At 36.7% G+C, this 20,026-nt stretch overlaps 1 protein-coding gene across 2 annotated transcripts in view; it reads right to left on the reverse strand.

The window, feature by feature from the left end:
- The window catches only part of LOC109071986 (DNA primase large subunit-like), a 52,957-nt gene that overhangs the window by 7,326 nt on the left and 25,605 nt on the right, over positions 1–20,026 (reverse strand). Inside the window, exons 9-11 of one of the 2 annotated variants that reach the window (XM_042768893.1) lie at positions 19,344–19,416; positions 17,131–17,316; positions 16,468–17,031 (exon numbers count right to left, since the gene is read on the reverse strand). In XM_042768893.1, coding sequence (XP_042624827.1) covers positions 16,972–17,031; positions 17,131–17,316; positions 19,344–19,416 — 319 coding nt within the window. In that variant the 3' untranslated portion in view covers positions 16,468–16,971. Of the gene's footprint in view, positions 1–16,467; positions 17,032–17,130; positions 17,317–19,343; positions 19,417–20,026 lie in introns of those variants that run through there. The other variant, XM_042768892.1, reaches the window with a different exon arrangement.

The following is a 20,026-nucleotide window of genomic DNA, read 5'->3' on the forward strand; positions in this document are numbered from 1 at the left end:
CTCCTGAGCGTTATTTCTTTTTGTCATTAATATTCCAGAAGTACAGCAGATTCATTAATATTCCAAAAGTACTGCAGGATGGGGCTTTCAGGAATGCCTTGTTAAAAATGAATCACACCATTTTTGTATGATTACTACACAATCGTATCAAACTGATGTCCCTTCTACCCATTATTTGGTAGATTTTGTTTTGTCTGTGGTCATGGAGAGGTGAAGTTAAATTTTAAAAAGCCCTTTACACTCTTTCTGCCTTTGCACAATGTGCTGAATCTGGTCAAGTGTGTGTTAGTTGTTGGACAAACCTGATTGATCCCACTAGGGGAGACTTTATAGTTCTGCAACTTCTGTTTCAACAGCTCAGGGTCGCTGTGGCGGAATGGGCACCCTGTGAAGAAGACGAAGACAAGGAGAAAATGGGTTTACAAGCGTCACAGTTTAAACCAGTGTCTGAAAATATGTTCTACAGGACAGTTGAACACAACCCATGTGTTTTTTTGTGCCCTAGAAAGGCCACTGCAGGTAGGGGATACAACTTGTGGGGTCGTGTTTCCAAACAAAAGTGAAGTCAGAGTATGGTACGTTTGAACCAAACAGAAGTTAAGTAATTGTATTTTATGTTTTTATTGTGTTTGAGTTGTTTTTTTGTGTAGTTTGTCCACCCGCAGTGCTGATTTTAAAATCGTAATTTTAAGTTTACTTAAGTATATTTTGTTTGAAGTATTGTACTTCGCTACATTTTAAAACAAGCATTAATTACTGAGTAAAAATAAATAAAAATCTCATTTTCTGTTTTGCCTTCTCATCGCTCCCTGTAAACTACGTCAGTAAATTCTGACAGGAGGGCAACTAGCGCTAAAATCACAAGAAAGACGCAGACGGACAGAACAGGCGTTATGTTGTTCAGCACCCGCTGAAGTGGAAACCATCATATTTTTTTGAAGTTTTTTTCGAAGGAAATGAAGTAGCAAGTTCAAAAGAACAGCATTTATTTAATATAGAAATGATCTGTAACACAAATGTTGTTACTGTCACTTTTGAACCAATTTAAGCAGCTTATAAATATCTCGACAAACATCAACCCTTCGCTTAACATGTAGAGGTAATCAATATATACTGCATCGTTGCATGACTGGTAAAATTTCCTTATTTGACATTTTTTTTTTGCACAATTAGCCAACGAGTATTGGCGGAGTGTGAGATAGAATATAAGACAATATCTAATTGTTTGTTTTTTAAATTCAAATAGAAATAAGACAATATTTGACATAAAAAAGATAATTCAAGCAATGCCATAACAGCTAAAAACAAATGTTCATACTATGTTGACTAGGGAACATCTCGCTTTAAAACAAAGTGCCAGTGATGTATAGCTTTATGATGATGTATCTATCTAATAAGCACATACTAGACAGTAATGCCTACCCTAATCCTTTGGCACACACAACCTTTCTGGCCTTCATTGTGATGCTCACTTTCGGAAACATTTTGTTCATTACGTGCATTGTGAAAATCAGGTGTTATCAATTACGCTGTGTGGACTAGAGGTTTTTTTTTTTTATTCAAGACCACCTCCACACTAAACAGCCTTTTAATTCTCTGTGTTACAGAAGGTTTTTTTTTTTTATTCAAGACCACCTCATACGAAAACCAACAGTTCGAAAGACAGACTCACCCAAAGCAGTCGTTTTGGCTGGGTGGGTTTGAGCAAAATCACCTTCGTTGCAACTGTAGGGGGTGTAGTCAGTACGCTTGCCTTCCTTCCTTAAACAGTGTGGCGGGACACTGTAGGCATATTTTGCTTTATCAAATGAGTATCAAATTGCAGAGCAAGACAAAGACGAGAGAGAAAGAGAGAGAGAACATGAGTTTGAGGGATCAAACAGTAAAGCGTGTGAGAAGAGGGCAGGGTTAGTGGGGATTCTTGTAGGTGAAACGAAGACAGTGTGTAAATACATCTAAATGCCACTTGTGGCTTCTGCGTTTTTCCGCTATGAAATATAGAGCTATTAGCAGGGACCTGCTGTAGTGGTGTCGCCAAACCGCAGACAGCTGTGACTGGATTATGGATAATGTGGCTGATTCTTTTACTTAAAAACCCCTCCCCCAGATTCCCATTCTCTCTCAGGGGTCTCTCTACACACAAATCTCATGTCTCGGAGGCATCGCCATCAAACCAAATGTAAAAAATTAACACATGCAAAGGAAAGCCATTCTGTTAAAGAGCTGCAACTTCAAGCAGAAATAAATAACATTTACAGAGTAAAGGACAGGGTTTCTGCAGGATTTTTAAGCTCCAATTTAAGACTTAAGACCTTTTTTAAGACCTGCACAAATAAAATTAATACCTTATGAGCAGGGTAGGGCAATGTCTATAGTAACATATTCAACTGTAAAAAAGGCTGTAAAAAGCATGATTTATTGATCAGATACAAGTTTTCACAAAAACAAAAAGTTTTATAAAATGATAAACTTCACATTTCAGCCTTTTAACCATTTTTAATAGGATGGATGAATCAAAAGTATTAATTCTTATATTAATTTAAACAATTATCATCAATAAATTATTACATGTAATTAAATAACATAGAAATAAATTTTACTGTTCAGATTTTTATAATGCAGTATCTTCTTATCGATCCACCAGTTCACATTTACAGCTCTGCGTGTTTGCAGGATAAAAACATGGGTCGATTTTCACATTGGTCTGAACAAAAACAACCCCAATACTGTGGTTCGTGGACCGCAGTACTAGGACCGCATTTCTACTAGGACCCTATTTTTTTGTGACAGCGCCATCTAGTCAATTCTATTCCAACAGAGGAGACCTGATTCAAACATCAAATAAACAGATGCAAAGACTAGATAAATGGAAACGAATAATTTTTTTTTATCTTTCCATCTTATTTTTGATTTAAGAGCTGGAGTGAACTTGAGTGTGTGAGGCAATGTCAGCAATCTCCATTTAGCCTATTTATTTGTGCAAAACAGTTCACTGTGCTGCTGGATGTTGTAGACTAGTAATTGTATTCAAATTATTTTAAAGTGCCCCTATTATGGATTTTTGAAAATTACCTTTCATGCAGTGTGTAACACAACTCTAAGTGAATGAAAACATCCTGCAAAGTTTTAAATCTAAAAGTGCACCGTGTATAAAGTTATTGTCTTTCAAAAGAAAGAGTCGACACAGAGTCATGAAAACGAGTCGTTTTTAAAAAGACTCTTCAGTTGTTTCAAGGTGACGTCAAACTGAAACTTTAGCATATTTATGCCCGCAGACCCAGGAAAACTTGAACCTCTCCTCCCTCAAACACCGTAGCGGATTCCTGTGGAGAAGACGCTGTGCTCTGCACTGTGAGGGGAAATCCATTAGGGTACAGTTAGGGTATGTCGAAAAACTCCCAAATCATTTTCCCATCCAACTCCAAAATCATCCGAAATCGCTGCAGAAGCACCGACCCAGTGTTTACGAAGTGAACGTGCAAGGATGGTCAAACACTCTTTCCAAAAAAAAAAATTATAAATAAATTTAAACAACGATGTAGAACGATTTTGAAGTTGGAAGAGAAAAGTGTTGGGAGTTTTAAGACATACCCTGTCTTGAACCATTGTACACAGAGTATGCGCATCGCAGAGCTAGACGAGCAAAAAGTGTATAATTTTATTTATCTTTTTTTAAGAAAATGACCGATTGTTGCAACTGATAAATTATTTGCGACTGAAGAAAGAGAGACATGAATATCTTGGATGACATGGGGGTGAGTAAATTATCAGGATATTTTTATTCTGAAAGTGGAGTAATTCTTTTAAAAACTGTTGCCGTCATGTACTCTGAAGCCTACTGTAGCATGCAAAATATGTATTTAGTTGTGTGTATTGTGTTCGCTCTGCGCAGGTTGTAGGTCTCTGTCTAACAGCAATATCTGTTCACTTGCAATTGTCTAGAAATGTATGGATGAATAGTGAATGTTTGTCATTGTTATTACTTGTAGTTCTGATAAAGAATAGAGCAATATGTTAGTGTACAAACTGCAGCATTAATACGTTTCTGCATTGGGCTAATACATATAACATGGCTGTATGGGTGTTTACCACCGAGCTGTGGGCTAGTAATGGTAATGGTAAGTAATGGTGATGGGCATTCTGTTATTGACATGCACTGTGCGCAGTAGACCAATCATGACAGACGGTCATTAGACCAATCACCGCAGTTTAGCATTACGCAAAGGAGGAGTTTGGAAAAAATGAATCTTTAAATGAATCGTTTGGGAGTCACTGAGCAAAAAAAGAAAAAATAAATGCATATTTTAAGACAATGAAAGAGTTTTTTGACCTTGCATGCATGTCATCCTGTTGTTGGGGACTCCCAAAACCAAAATATGAACCTTTCATTACCCATAATAGGGGCACTTTAAATTTATTAATCTAATAAACATACTAACATGCAATTGTTTTGTTTTACTTTGAGTCACATATCAGACGTGAAGTGCTGCGGCTAATGAACTGAAGTCACAAGTCTTTCTATCTAAGAATTCTGAATTTAAAACCAGAATATATATATAAACCATCTCCCGGTAATGGCTGTAAACAAAGCAGGGCAGCACTGGACTTTGAAATGTGCAGCGCGCATGTTTATTTAATGAAATAATCGCCTTTTGAAGTTTAATCGTCACATTAAGCCATATCACAATTCTGGTCTTTCCGTCCCCAAATTTAAGACCTCCTGAAATCATAATTAAGACTTTCTTATACAATTTAAGACTTTTTATGGACCTGCGGGAATCCTGAAATGATTTTTATAACAACATTGTTCTAATTTTAGATTTGAATATTATCATTCAAAAATTTAGGGTCCGTATTTTAAATGTCTTTACTGTCACTTGTGATCAACTGAGTGTATGCTTTGCTGAATAAAAGCATTTAATTCTTAAAAAAAAAAAAAAAAAAAAGATTGATCTTTAACCTTAGAATGGTTGTTTACATTATGAGAAAAAAAAATCCATAAAAAAAGATTAAATGATAACTTCAGAATTATAGTATAAGGTTTGTCCCTCTTTCTCTTTGATGGCAGCAAGGTGTATTAATTCCACAATAATCCAAACCTGGTGAATGTGTTCTCCATTATCTAAAGAGCATGAATGCAGAAAGAACATCTGACCATCTGTGCAGAGTCACATGATCAATGTCACAAATTTGCTTTTTTGATTAGTGACCTAGAAATGGTGCAGAACACTTTATTTCCTATATTTCCAGGTTTAAATTAAATTAGGAATCCCAGATTTTCAATATGGAAATTTTTGTTTGCACAGGACATGGGTAGGACAAGAAAAAGAAAAATACATAGAAGTTGCCTCATGTAGCTATTATCATACAAATTAAAAGTGACTTGAAATCTCCTTTGAGCATTACCAGGTCTTATTTGTGCGAGAGCTGCTGTGTACATCACTGTCCAACTTGAGAAATATGGCGCATGCTTAGGAAACCATTACACTGTTTGCATTTGATGAGGGTCAGTGCATTCAATCTCAGGCCTGAACTCAATATACCAATCATGTACACTCTGGTAACTATCCAAAAGGGTAACCTAGCCTCCTGAGCTGGTTATGTCTCAGCTTAGAGAGGGAGAGAGATAGAGAAAATAGAGCAATGGGGGGAGACAGAGACAGAGAGAGAGAGAGAGAGAGAGAGAGAGAGCAGAGAGAGAGAGAGGAGAGAGAGTGGGGGGAGACAGAGAGAGAGAGAGAGAGAGAGAGAGAAGGGAAGTAATAATTACCTGCAGCACTCAGATGCCATTACCATAGTAATAAAACCTGTGAACTTGACAAGGTGACCATCTACAAGGCTGCAATTAAACAGGCTATAAAATCAACTTACTCAATCACAAATGAATGACATGATGGGTCTATAGATTCAAGCAAGCCCTTCAGTTTTAATATCATATCACTATATTTTACAACTCCACTCTTCTCGTGATCTATTTTGTCCAATTGAAATTCATTTTTAACCTGTGAATTTTGTCCTGGTTGACCGAGATCCCATCCAGGTTTACATTTAAATCTCACTACAGCCTAAGCCATGCTTGATTTGCTCTGAATGTGAGCTTTAAATCTACTCTGCCTTTATGGAGCAGAAATTCTCCCCGTTTTCACTCAAAGTCAAATAGAAAATGACCTATTCATATCTTTTGTTCTTTTAAAAATCAATGCGACCTGCAGTTTGAAATCCACTTTACCTAAATAATGTGACATTTTTGAGTGAAACAGGATAATCGATGGTGTAGAGTGTGAACAGATATGGATAGTAAAAAGTAGAAATATGCATCCTTAAGGTACTACTATGAACCTTTTAACAGTAAATAAGGTACATTAGGTTCTGCCCCAGTGACTAGCTGCTGTATACCTTAAGGTCCATTTTTGACATGTTTTTTTCTTAGAATGCACATACAGGAATAGGGCTGAATGAAAGTTGTTAAAATAAATAATGCCTAGCTATGAATAGCTATTTGACAATTATTAACCATTATCCAACTGCCCACATTGCCTAAGCAGGAAAGTCATAAAGAATGTGCATTATAAAAGTAAATGGGATCATTTTTGATTTCACACTGAGTTTAAATGTTCACACACCAGATCAAAGTACATTTTGTAATGTGGCAAAACAATCTTCAAATAGGGTCCCCCAGCTCACAGCGATCTGCCGCTGACTCCCACTTACAGTAAACGCTGTCAGACAACTCGCTGCTTTTGGCTGCACCATCAGCTCATTAGAATGCAACTAATTACTGTATTAATGTCAACAGCCTCTCCCTTAATGTATGCAAATGCACATCTGAGCCATTTCATATCCGTTCCAAAGTAAATCTGTACCAAAATAAATGGTGAGTTAATCAGTCGTCATTTTCTGCAGATTATAAAACAGGCTCCTGGCATGTCATGTTCCTCGCTGGATTCAGGCTCGTCTCATTCCAGATGTTTTCTGGAAATTGACTGCTAGATTATTACACTTGAAAGCTCCAGTGCTTCATAATGCTGTTCACAAAATGCAACAGGAAGGAGAATTTGAAATGCTTCTGTCATGCATTTTCTTGCTAATAATCATTTGATTTCTCAAAACAAGAAACTATGAATTAAAAATTATAAATATAAAAGGTTCAGTCAAATGTTTTATTGTACTGTAAATTTAAAACAGTACAGTTACTGACCCTGTACATAAAAAAAATCAATGTATTTAAACATCTCTAAAAGGTTGATTAAAAAATTACAGTTTTAAACATCAACTTACAAAATATATAAACAATACTTTATGTAAACATTATAGTATACAATATTTAGGAAAAAAGGATAAACTAAAAAACAAATAAACAAAAAAACTAGCAGTGTGTTTGTGCTCTAACGCTATTTTTCAGTTCTCTCACAACTCCACACGACTCAGAGATCCTGGATATAGTAATAAAAGCACTGAGTTATTGCAGCCATTTTTCTATAGTTGACCGGCACCTAAAAATGAACTGGCCAAACAAAAGGAGTTTAAGCACACTGCGACAAAAGGCTAGCAAAACTTGATTTAAGATGCGACAGTCCACCCACTGTATTGAAGAGCTCAGGAGAGTGTTGAGTAGGTGTCTGGCAAAGCTGCTAAAACACAGCTCACTGAAATCATATTGTACCCTGTGGGAATACAGATAACATCATAGGAAATCTCTCTTTTTGTCACAAGCACACAGATGTACATGCCACAGACAGATGAGGGAACTTCTTATGACCATCGGCAAAGCGGTTCTTTGTGACTGCGGTAAAAGTCCATGTTAAATTGATGCCATTGATGTCAGAGTGGCAAGAATGATAAAAGATACTGACTTGCTAATATGAGATAATCTGTGAAAATGCAAAGCGTGTCAGGGATGGCAACAGTGAAAAATATACATAAACCTACTGAAGTCCGAATTCACTGCTCAGGGTGATACAAGCGGTATTTCATATCTCTGACAAAAGGCAATGCTTTATATTCTTAAAGAATGGAGTGTGGAACGGAGTGAAATCCACAAAAATTTCTTAAGATTGCTCTGTAAAAAGAAGGAACAGGAAGACAAAATGCGAGTTCTAAAGATGGATGTCTCGGTAGAGGCATTAAGCGCAAACCCAGATGAAAAGAGAGGTTGGGCATGGCTCTTCGCCTCTCTGTGGGCCAGCTCTGAATTTTGTAATGGGTCTTCGCCTCTCTGTGGGCCAGCTCTGAATCTCAATGACAACAATGGATAAAGTGCCATAGACATACTGTTGCTGTTGATATTTTGTTTATTTAAGAATGAAAAAAAATTTTAGGAGCATTTCACACTTTTTTATATATTCGTATACGGTTTCTCTATAGCTGCATATCTACTGTAGATATGTATATATCTATCCATTCTATTATCAATCTATCTATATCAATATAGATTGATACTGTAAACAGACAGACACATGCCTGAAATAGTATTATAATTTAAAATAATTTAATATATCTTCAAATACCCTGTTATACATTAAAAATAGCCATTTTTCTAGTTTTCAGTGTCACATGATACTTCAGAAATCAATCTAATGCGATTTAGTGCTTAATTCTTATTATTATCAATGTTGAAAAAAAGCTGTGCTGCTTAATATTTTTGGGGACATATATATCACAGTGACGGAATAGAATAACAACCAAACCAATAACCTCTAATGTCTATATGCATAATGATGTCTCTTCACAGTTCCTGTCCTGCATGTTCCTCTTGTTATTCACTGGCTTTTTTTCCTATGTCAATTAGCACCGTTAAGCAACTGTGGCGCGTGCAGACTCAGCTGAGTAAACAGCGTGAACAGTCAGGGGCCTGAGTGATTGAGAGGGTCTGGTTTTCTCCATACAGTGTGCAGGAGGAGCTGCTGGTCTCTTGGGGGCCCGGCACTCTAATTAAACAGGCAGCTGCTGTGGGGGGGTGTGGGGGATGTTTCAGACAGCCAGACCAGTAAACAACGCAGCCACTTTTGTCACCATCTCAGTTCCTTGTAGAGCAGTTACCTTTTCGACACTAGGAAAGGAAATGAAATTTTTTCCATAAATTATCCTCCTCGCTCTCCCTGAGGGAAACATTAAGAGACAGAGGAGAGCAAAAGAATGTGAGATTATAAAAAGGTACACAGACAGGATTGGGTAAGATTCCCATTATTCCTTGACAAAACACCCCAATGCCAAGTTCAATCTGAGACAAAATTATACTTCTGGCTGCAGGATTTCTTATGTTTTACAATTATAATAAACAGGTTTAACTTGAAAACAACAAAATCAAATGTTTGGAGGATAGAAAATAACAAAGGAATCTGTGGCATCATTTCCACGTGCTGCAAATCCACAAGATGTACTTTCTTGTGCTGAGGCTGTTGGCGTATAATAATAAAAAGGCATCATGGTTCAATTAAACAGAAATAGTGAGGTGCGAGATGCCCTGCTCCCTGCATCCATCCTTCAAGCCCCCCTCAGCATGGGTGAATAAGCCAAACAGTGATTCATGTGCCTTAAAGGTTACCAATAAAATGCTCAAACGTATTGTAATTACCTTTGTCTTTTTGTGGAATATTTAGCATGCTAATGTTCATTAAAAGAAGATTATTCACCCCATGCGAATGTTTAATGATTCAACGCTGTGTAAAGACTAAAAGTGGTAAAGACACACTTTAAAATATTCGAGAAAGATTCAAGATGACCTGCTATGTAATTATTCTAAATGCTACGCATCCTTAAAGCAACTCATGTCTGGATTATTCACAGCAAAAGCTTTCTGTTATTGATTAAAGTCTATGATCTGAAGACAAAATCTCTGGAGCTTTAGAAGTTCCTCACTTTTGTCCTTCCTTTTTGATGTTTGTTGAATAAAAAACAAATACAAACCTACATAATACTTGTTAATTAGTGAGGGAATAAATATTACAATTAGGTTATTTTACAATTAATTAAATAAATTAAATAAATATAATAAGGAACAGTTTTTTAATCATACTTAACAGGGAAGCATTAAATAACCCTTAACACCTAATGACACCCTTAACAATTTATCCTTACCAAGACCAATGCGGTAAAGCTACAAGATACATACTTTTATCCATGTAAACCTGAGTTTCTGTTCTAATCATCCACAGCAGGACATTTTGTCAAGTTTAGCTTCTATTTCTGTGGCATCACACAGGACAGACCCACCCACTGTGAAATCACACTGACAGCTGGACCCAAGAATATATTTAGAGACCAGAATAAACACAGGAATTTGGGGCAGTGAAGAACCGCCTAGCAACTACCTGAACACCTGAGAAACCACAGAAATAATAATAAACACTTAAAATACCCTAGAAACTGCATAGCAATGCCCTGCTAACCATCTTCAACTCTTACAACTTTGCAAAAGCCTGAGTTCTACAACTGTAAAGGCCTGTTCACACCAAGATAAATGTTCAGTGCCAAAATTCGATGCAATTAATATTTTAAATTTGAATTAATAGCTGTCAATTCAACTGTTCTGATGGAGACAAATATTCACAGGCTGTTAATGCACCAGATTTCTTTTTAAGGAGAGGGGTTCTAATTAGAGCCCGACTGATATGGGTTTTTGGGGGCCGATGCCGATACCGAAATTAGGGAGTAAAAAAAGACAGATACATCGGCCGATATTCTTTGTGTATGAATGAATGAATGATGCATTTACATAGCGCTTTATTGTGTATTGTTGTACACCCAAAGCGCTTTACAATCATGTGGGGGGGTCTCTCCTCAACCACCACCAGTAGGCTATATTATAGTACAGTATAGTCAAAAGTTTGGAAACACTTCTCATTCGTGTGTCCAAAATTTTTTACTGGTACTGTATATAGAATACAGTATATAGCCTACATAAACAAGAATATATATATATATATATATATATATATATATATATATATATATATATATATATATACACATATATATATATATATATATACACATATATATATATACACATATATATATATATACACATATGTACACACACACAAAAACACATTTTTTGCAATGATAACTCAAATGTGGTGATCAAACACTTATAATGATGTGACAAACATAGGCCTATGTAGTGGAGGCAGGGTATTTAACAATTTAACAATAAATTTATTATTCAAAATGAGTCTGACATCAGTGCACTTAACAGTAAACTTCACTTCACTTATTATAAATAACTTAACACAAACAGAACAATATATATATGACTTGAATTATGATACTTATGAGATAAGTATGTAGGGCAAGCAAGCTACTGCCAAACCAACAGGGGCAGGATTATGCAGGAAACACAGCTTTTCCAAATGTAAACATCTAAAATGAATAAATAATAATAATTAATAATATTAGATTTTTTTTTTTTTTTACAAACTCTGTTTTGTGTATTTTCTAGTAATCAAATGAACAAGCAGAACATTAGTCTTTTTGCAGTTTAATATTCACAGACACATTTAATATTCAAAGACACATACATATGTACTGACCTGGTTTTTTTTTTTATTCATCAAAAATAAGACATCAAACGAATATGACAAGCTCATTATGAGAGGAAAATTGAGATTGAGTCTCTCCAACTAGGTGACAACGTGGGGTTAAATCACCATTCAAAAGACTCAAGCCACCACCGCACTGCCGTCTATTGGACTGCAGAAAGATACTAACTTTTCAATCTGCAACATACAGACACCATGTCTACGCCACAACAGAACAAGTCAAAGCGACCGCTGAAAATCATTTGAACTTCATAAATAGAACGAGGCATCAGTTTACTGCATCCAGTGTAGACTTTCCCTTCATGAGTCAAGTGGTTTGCTTTTCTGTAAGTGCCACCTACTGTCAGAGAGTGAATTTCATTCAGTCCATCTGCAGGTTTTTTTTAAATATACATTAATATTAACAGACAAATCGCATACGAAAATCAGCCCAAATTTTTGTGCTGAACATCTGTATTGCTGTGAAGAGACCTTAAATATTAAAAATCTATTTTATATGCACACATTATACGGCAGTAAAGTCACATTAAAGGATCCCGACTCTCCCTTATGGCTGAAGAGTAGAGTCTCTCGTGCTCAAGAAATGTCCCTCGGCAGTGGAGAGTGTAATGGTATGTGAGAGTCTAATGAGCGTCACCCTGGCGCACCTCACATTGTGCTCACTCAATCAAAATGAGTGTTAACAGCAACCATTTAGCCAGAGAGGAGCATGGAAGGCCATAGCAGCCTGCCCTCAGCCATTCCTAGCCCACAGCATGAATGAGACACCTAACCAAGTCCATGCCACGGATATGCAGCAGGTGCCATCAGGGTCCCGTGCTTCATGCAGCAATCAGACAGATCAGCCTCAGTGTAAACAGCAATTTATTCATCTAAAAATCAATGACTCGTAACAATATTTTGCATGTAAACCATTTCGGTGCTGCATACAGAACACTGTCAGGTGAACACACAGTTGCTTGTGCTATAATTATCATCATCATTATTTATTATGATTATTGTTATTGCTTTACAGACAACTAAAGAGCAATACTAAGAGCAGACTTGTTGCAGATGAATAATTTTGGACCAAAGGAGCAAAAAATATATATAATAAAAGAATATATACATACATCCTAAGGCAAAAAAAAAGAACTGATAAAGATAAAGATTTTATCAAAACAGCAGAGTACTTTTTTTTCTGGGTGCATAAAAGCTGAACTGCATGTATAATGCACAGCTACCATTAACTAGAAGTGTATCTGAACATTAGGTGCTAAATGGTGGCATCCCTTCATGCATGCCAAAGCAGAAAGGAACAGAAAGCTGTGAAAGGCAAAACAACATCGAAACAACTCCTTTATATAGAAACACATCGATTATTCCTCAGAATATTATCTGTGACCACCCACACCCACTACCAAATTAAACAAGCGGTCCACACTGAGATGTTGGTGTGGTTGTTTATTTGCCAGTGAAAGTGGAATGCTAATGGGGCTGTGTGCTGTCTGATTTCCTTGACACCCTGCATACATCACTCACAGAGCTGTGACCTGCATCCCACCGACTCCACCATCCGCTGGTTTGTAAGCAAGGATATGTTCTCTGAGAGTGGGTGGACTGAGTTCCACCTGAGAGGGCAGACTGAGGGGGACGCAGCCACCCTGGAAAGGGGCACTTTTGCGAGTGGCAGTGCGTGACCACTAGAGAATGTGTTCGTCTCTATGTGTTCTTTTATTTCTTTATTTTTTTCACCTCCTGACTTCTTCCAGAGGAATAGTTGGTGGCTAAGAGAAGGAATATTTGTAAATGGACAACCTCTGACTGCTTTTGAGTCTGTGAAAGTGGCTTAGCAGTAGTCAAAGCAAAAGCACCTCTTTAAACTCGAGCATGTTCGGTGCAGCAAGGCAAATGTTTGGTGCTCAAGAGAGCTACTTCAACTTTTAGTTGAGGCAGCAAACTGTGAAAGGTTTTTACTAACACATGGACGATTTCTAAAAAGATTTTGACAATTTGCACCATTATGGTAATATGGTATTAAAATTCTATACCAATTTACCTAAAGAAATTAGAAATAAAACACTAAAAAATAAAATCAGTCATTTAAATGCTACAATTCAAATGTAAGCTCACAAAATTAAAATGTAAATCACGAAAATGTATATTTATTTTGGGAAAATATACAATAGTACAACATAACATAAGTTTATATAACATATAAACTAATATGGTACCAATTTACTGATTGGTGCCCATTCATACTGAATTATAATTTTACCTTTTTTAAAATAAATAAATAAATAAATAAATAAAAGCCTCTTATTCTCTCCAGTATTTTTGTGAAATACAACAATTTAAAATAACTTTTCCATTTAAATTTAAATGGTGCTCAAAAAATATTTATTATAATTACTGTGCTGTGTGATTTTCTTTTCTCAAAAGAACAGCATTTATTTGAAATTGAAAAAAAAAAAAAGACTTCACATGCTGTAAATGTCTGTAAATGTTTTTAATGCATCGTTGCTGAATAAAAGTTCTTTTTTTTTTTTAAATCCTGACCCCAAACAGATAATGTAAATGATAACGTAGATTCAAATTACTCCCGATCATCCAATTTTCAAACAGCTTCTATGTAGGGACACTAGAATGCTGGATCCTATCCCACCAACTCTGGCTGCAGGCAGGGAAACACCTTGGATGGATGGCCAGTCCATTGCAGAGTTAAACTACTTTGGCATGCCCATCCAAATTTACTCATTCATTTCCATGCTCACTATATCTGTACTTGAATTTTGCTTCAGGGAACATGTTAAGAGCAAGGACAAAAACAAAGAACAGGGCACACAGGATATGAATATTAGATTTTTCCGCTCGACTGTGCACAGAAGTTTCAGATGGTCTTGTACCGCAGCATTTCTATTATAACTAAATTGGCCTGGATTTTGATTTTCTGAAGGCCGGTCACTGCTAACCATTCTTGTCCTGCGGGTCCTATTTTAAGCTACTGCTATGGAGGCAAGTATAGAAGTAAAGCAGCAAGAACTGGGATAGTGCTTGAATAGACAGCTCCAGGACATTATATCACAAGAAAATGTAATTGCTTTCCACAGGGGCACTGGTCTTTACATGTAAGGTGGCATACGTCCGCTGACTTTATCTACATACTAGAATTGGACCAAAAAAAAGGTGTGTAGAGGGCAGCAAAAAAAAAAAAAAAAAAAAAAAAAAACATGTAGAATGAATTTACACAGTATATACAGTACGTAATACAGTGCTAGAGTGGGGTTCCAGAATTAAAAACCACATTAATTTTCTCCATAGGGGAATTTATTTTTAACGATAACTTAAAGATAGGCCTGTAATGCTCTTTGAGGTTGTTAATCAATGGCATATGCTTTTTGTTCAAGCCATCAGTCTGTATTATTTTACTTCATTCCTGGTGAAAAACAATTACCCATGACTCTATTACAAAATCTAAGAATCAGAGAACTGCTACAAGCAATTTGTCCCAGAACAGTTCTGTAATGTCCTGTAATTCCTGTGGGGAAAGTGCTTCCAGAATCAAGGCTGCTGAAAAAGTGGAACGGCACTTTTGTTAAAATTAAACTTACTACAGCTATTTTCTAAAGTTTTTCTTTGGTGATGGTATGAACACATAAAAAAATATTTACTATAAATGCCAAAAGTCAACATCATAACATAATCTTACCATTTAAAAATGTTACACTACATTGTTAAAGTCCAACCATTCATGGTTATTTTCCACTTGGCTTTGTAGAGGTGCTTGGTAATACATTTCCCATCTTGTCTGTCCTCTTGATCTTTTTTCATTTTGTTTTTTCGAAGTAAACTGACATCTTATTTCCTCCAAAATACAAAAATCACTGCTCTATAGAAAATGACCCAAATTTTTCACTCGTTTTGCTTCACAATGATGTCACAGCATATTGCCCACCATTCATCTGTGCCCATATAAATGCAAAAATCGACAGATCCATTGTGTGGCTTATTCATGTTAGATTACTTAAGATGATGATATTCACCTCAATTGTAGACCAATCAAAAACTACCATGTTATTGCTAGTGTATCTACCCATGTGTGTATCCACCCATGAATAATGCATTTATCAGAACGTGACAAAAAACCATTTCAGGGTATTTGTTTGCATTCACTGTGGTGGTACAATTGAATTATGTTGCCTCGATCCAAAAATTAACTGAATATTAAATGTGAATAGTATAAATGATTTGTAGTATGATTTGTATAGATTATTACATTATAACAAAATTCTGTCCTGTACCAGTCATGAATACTTTACATCTTTCCAAAGCATCCAAACAGGCAGAGTTTCAGGAGATTTCCCTTGAAGTTCTGCCATTGACACAGAAAATATGCCAGCGTTTAGCAACACTCTGTCATTTTAAATTTCTTGGACAGTCATACACTTGTGCACTAAACTAGATCAATTGCACATTCGATATCTGAGCTGCTGACACAAATAGCGTCTAATAAATCCTGTAATGCTTATGGGGGGAAAAAACTGAAGGAAGCGTTTATGCATAAATTCTCAATGGTTAGATTTACATCAGCAAGAGGAAAAAATATTCCGAAGAAGAATAAATGAGAACCAATATGTAAAATAAGAAAGCACCAAAACATTCAATGTTCAAAATATACTGTATCATATGATAAGTCATGGTTTAAATCATCTGCAAATCAAATGTAAGATTTTTTTTTAGAACTAGAACTAGACCTGCACAAATAAAGTTTATACCATCTCCACACAGCACAAGGACCCGCTGAGACCCCATAAAGGATTGACTGATAACTAAGAAAATTAATTTTAGTTAGTCAGTTAGTTTAGTTGCTCAGTTCACCAATATGCAAAGTCCATATTGTATACTTTTAATCAACACCTATTTTGTGTCAAGTTATCATTTATTATAGCCTGAAAATTTAATGTTGGTGCATCCCTAAAAAACTGGCAAAAAACCAAGCAGCTACAATCCCAAAAGAAACAAGAAAACATAAAACTGGGAGTTCCAGAACAGCTGGAGCAGCCAGAGAGAAATTCAGGATGTAATAAGGGATTTCTGAGCTGTTACTGAGCTCTCGTGAGACTGACAATAATTTCAAAAGCATGCCCGACAGGACGGCCATTCTCAGGTAAGGATGTGAAATTCATTCGTTTCTCCTTGATTGAGCATCATCTGGGAATAAGCACTCATTTGCGTAGTGCAGGGAGGAGGGGAACATAGGTCTAAGATGGGGAGTGTAATTTTCTTGTTTAATGTACCATGCGCAAAAAATAAGATCTTACGTGTTCCTCTAGAATTGTAATTAAGGACACGATGGAAGGGTGGCAAATTATCTCCAGCATCAAAATAAAACAGCTGAATAACTTGGCCTTCTAATATCTTCTCTCGTTCATTTGGGTGACCCTCTCAAGAGTTATTGAGGGATGAAAAAAGAGAATGACAACAGCAAAAAAAGTAGAACATCAAAGAATTGCTGCAAACACAAAAATATGCTTAAGTAACCAACTGGGGACAAAAACCAGAGGAAAACCAGGACAATGTGAGGGAGTACAAGCTAAAGTTGAAGAGTTACCTTGTCTGCATCGACTTTCCCTTTGACAAACTCTGACCTCCAGAACTGCAGGGCCTGGTCCAGAGTAAGACCAATGCCCTTGAGGAAGAGGCCATACTGCATGCGTCCACCGTGCCGCAGGTGGTGGTTCTCTCTCAGTGCCTTGTGGAGATGCCTCATACACAGAGGAAAGGACTTGCCCGAGAGCTGGCAGAAGTGAAGAAAAGAGAAGACTGATTATTGAAAATGGCTTGCTTTATAAGCGATTTCCATGCATCCATTAATGTTCAAATAAAAGCAAAAAGTGAAGGACAAAGTTTTGCATGTGCTGATGAGCCACTTAATTGGAACAGCAACCAGCCCTGAGATGAAATACACACACACACAAACAGAAAGCAGATCTTTCCACAGACAGCTTTATTCCCTAGAAACATCTGTGCATATCCACACCAACCACCAAAGTAGGACATACTCAATGTCCTAGTAACTTGAGAATTCAGGAAAAGGAAAACTTTAAAATGCGCACAAGTCTTATAGGGGTCATATGATGCAATTTCAAATGTTCCTTTCACTTGGAGTGTTACAAGCTCTTGGTGAATAAAGAAGATCTGTAAAGTTGCAAAGACTAAAGTCTCAAATCCAAAGAGATATTCTTTATAAAAGTTGAGACTCGTCCATGCCCCCCGAAACGGCTCGTTCTAACACGCCCCCACATATCTACGTTAGTATGTGGGAAGATTTGCATAACTCCAAGATGTTCACGCAAAGAAAGAAGGCGTACCTTTTATTCTCGTTGTAGTATTGTTGTTGCCACCACCGCCATGTCGTATAGACGCTGTTTGTTTCACTGTGAAAGCAAAACTACTTTGTTTGGCCTGAGGACGATATCCGCTTCGTCATGCCCGGAGCTGACCGTGCTGGTCACTGATGCAATACATCAACTTTGCACTGTGGATCGCAGAATGGGCTTTCACCGTGGACGAAACGGAGTCCAACCCGGGGTCGTCACATGTGGTTGTCGCAAGCACAAGGTACGCTCTTTTGTAGAATCCGCCTCAAGCCCCCGCCTCTGCTCACTCAAAGCCGCGGTGTGTGACGCTGTTTCGTTGAGAAAGCGAAACTACTTTGGTTTTGCCTTCCAAAAGAAGACACGACTAGAAATCATGTTTATATCACGTTTATAATGAGTTTTATTTTTATGTCCCGTCGCTCCGGCCGGACAAGGCATCACAATATGTTAAGAGGCGTCACACACTTGAGGCATTCAGCCAATCACAACACGCTGGATAGCTGGCCAATCACAGCACACCTCGCTTTTCAGAGTGATAAGCCTTGTAAAAAATCGACGCGTTTCAGAAGGCGGGGCATAGAGGAGAAACAATAATGTACAGTATGTGGAAAATAATGTTTTTTTAACCTTAAACCACATAAACACATTTCTTTACACCAAATACACAAAATAATGCTCTTTTTAGCGGCATCATATGACCACATTAAGTGCTAAATATAAAGCAAGTATGTTCGCCTGAGACCAAATAAATGTTAAAAATTCCAAATAAACATACATACATATTATATATATATATATATATATATATACCAAAAATACCAAAAGATAAAACAAATCTAAACCTGATTGCCTCTTTTAGAAGTCTTATAATGGGGCGTGATTGGATCTTCCATCAGGACATTAATCCATAACAAACATCAAAATGAACACATAAATGGGTCACAGAGCACAAAATGAAGCTTCTGCCATGGCCGTCCCAGTCCTCTGAGCTGAACCCTATAGAAAATGAGTGGGGTGAACTGAAGAGAAGAAGCACCAACATGTAGCTGTGAATCTGAAGGATCTGGAGAGATTCTGTATGAAGGAATGGTCTCTGATCTCCAAACTCTTCAGGCATTATAGGAGAAAACTCAGAGCTGTTATATTGGGAAAAGGATGTTGCAATAATTGGGTGCCAATAATTGTGGCCAACATGAACTAGAGAAAACATTTATTTCACAATGAGATCCCCCCCCACCACCACATTCAATTGTGTAACTTTCATGAAAGTTTAGAATGTTTTGACTTTTTTTGAATGAAAGATCAAAAGGATAAACAATGCAGATTTATTTTCACAGCCGCCTCTGCTCATATTTACCAAGGGTGCCAATAGTAGTGGAGAGCACTGTATAAAGCATTTTAGAGAATTAATGCAACTCTGTATATAACTTTAGTTGTTACTTACTGCATCAATCTGCTCAAGAGAAATTTTTCCCATGTTCTTCTGAATGCTGTAGTCCTGACCCACATAGGCATGGCTACAACAAAAGAATAAGGGAACAAATGATAAGAGCCAATCACAGTGAAGAAGAAATCACAAGGTCAGAGTAGAACACAGGCTAACAGACATCTTATTCAAATGCATTTCTGTTTTCTGGTGGAGGAAAAAAACACTGCAAGTGGAGCACATACTTCTAAACAATACAGATTCTGCAAGATGCAGACCTGATAGCTTCTTAGCAGTGCCACATTTTTAAAAAGTATTTAAGTTGGAGGCAATATTAGAGACTGAAGCAGGAGTTTTAGGCAAGTAAAAGTTTTAGCCCACTGAATCAAATTCTATATAATTTGTTGCAAATCTTCCTTAAAGATGATCAGAGTTGCCCTAGGTATTCCTAACACATTTACACTCTATTTTGGACCAAATGTAGTAACAAGACACAAATATTTATTTTGAATGATGTTGGTTGGATGAAAAAAAAAAAAAAAAAAAAAAAAAAATATATATATATAATATATATATATATATATATATATATATATATATATATCAGAGACTGTGCAAGAATGTTGCAAAATATATTTTTGGAAATGGAAAGATTACTTGAGCGCCAAAGAAGCATATTAGAATAATTTCAGAGGATCATG

Source organism: Cyprinus carpio, chromosome A13, assembly GCF_018340385.1.
Source record: "Cyprinus carpio isolate SPL01 chromosome A13, ASM1834038v1, whole genome shotgun sequence".
In the NCBI taxonomy this organism is placed as follows: Eukaryota; Metazoa; Chordata; class Actinopteri; order Cypriniformes; family Cyprinidae; genus Cyprinus; species Cyprinus carpio.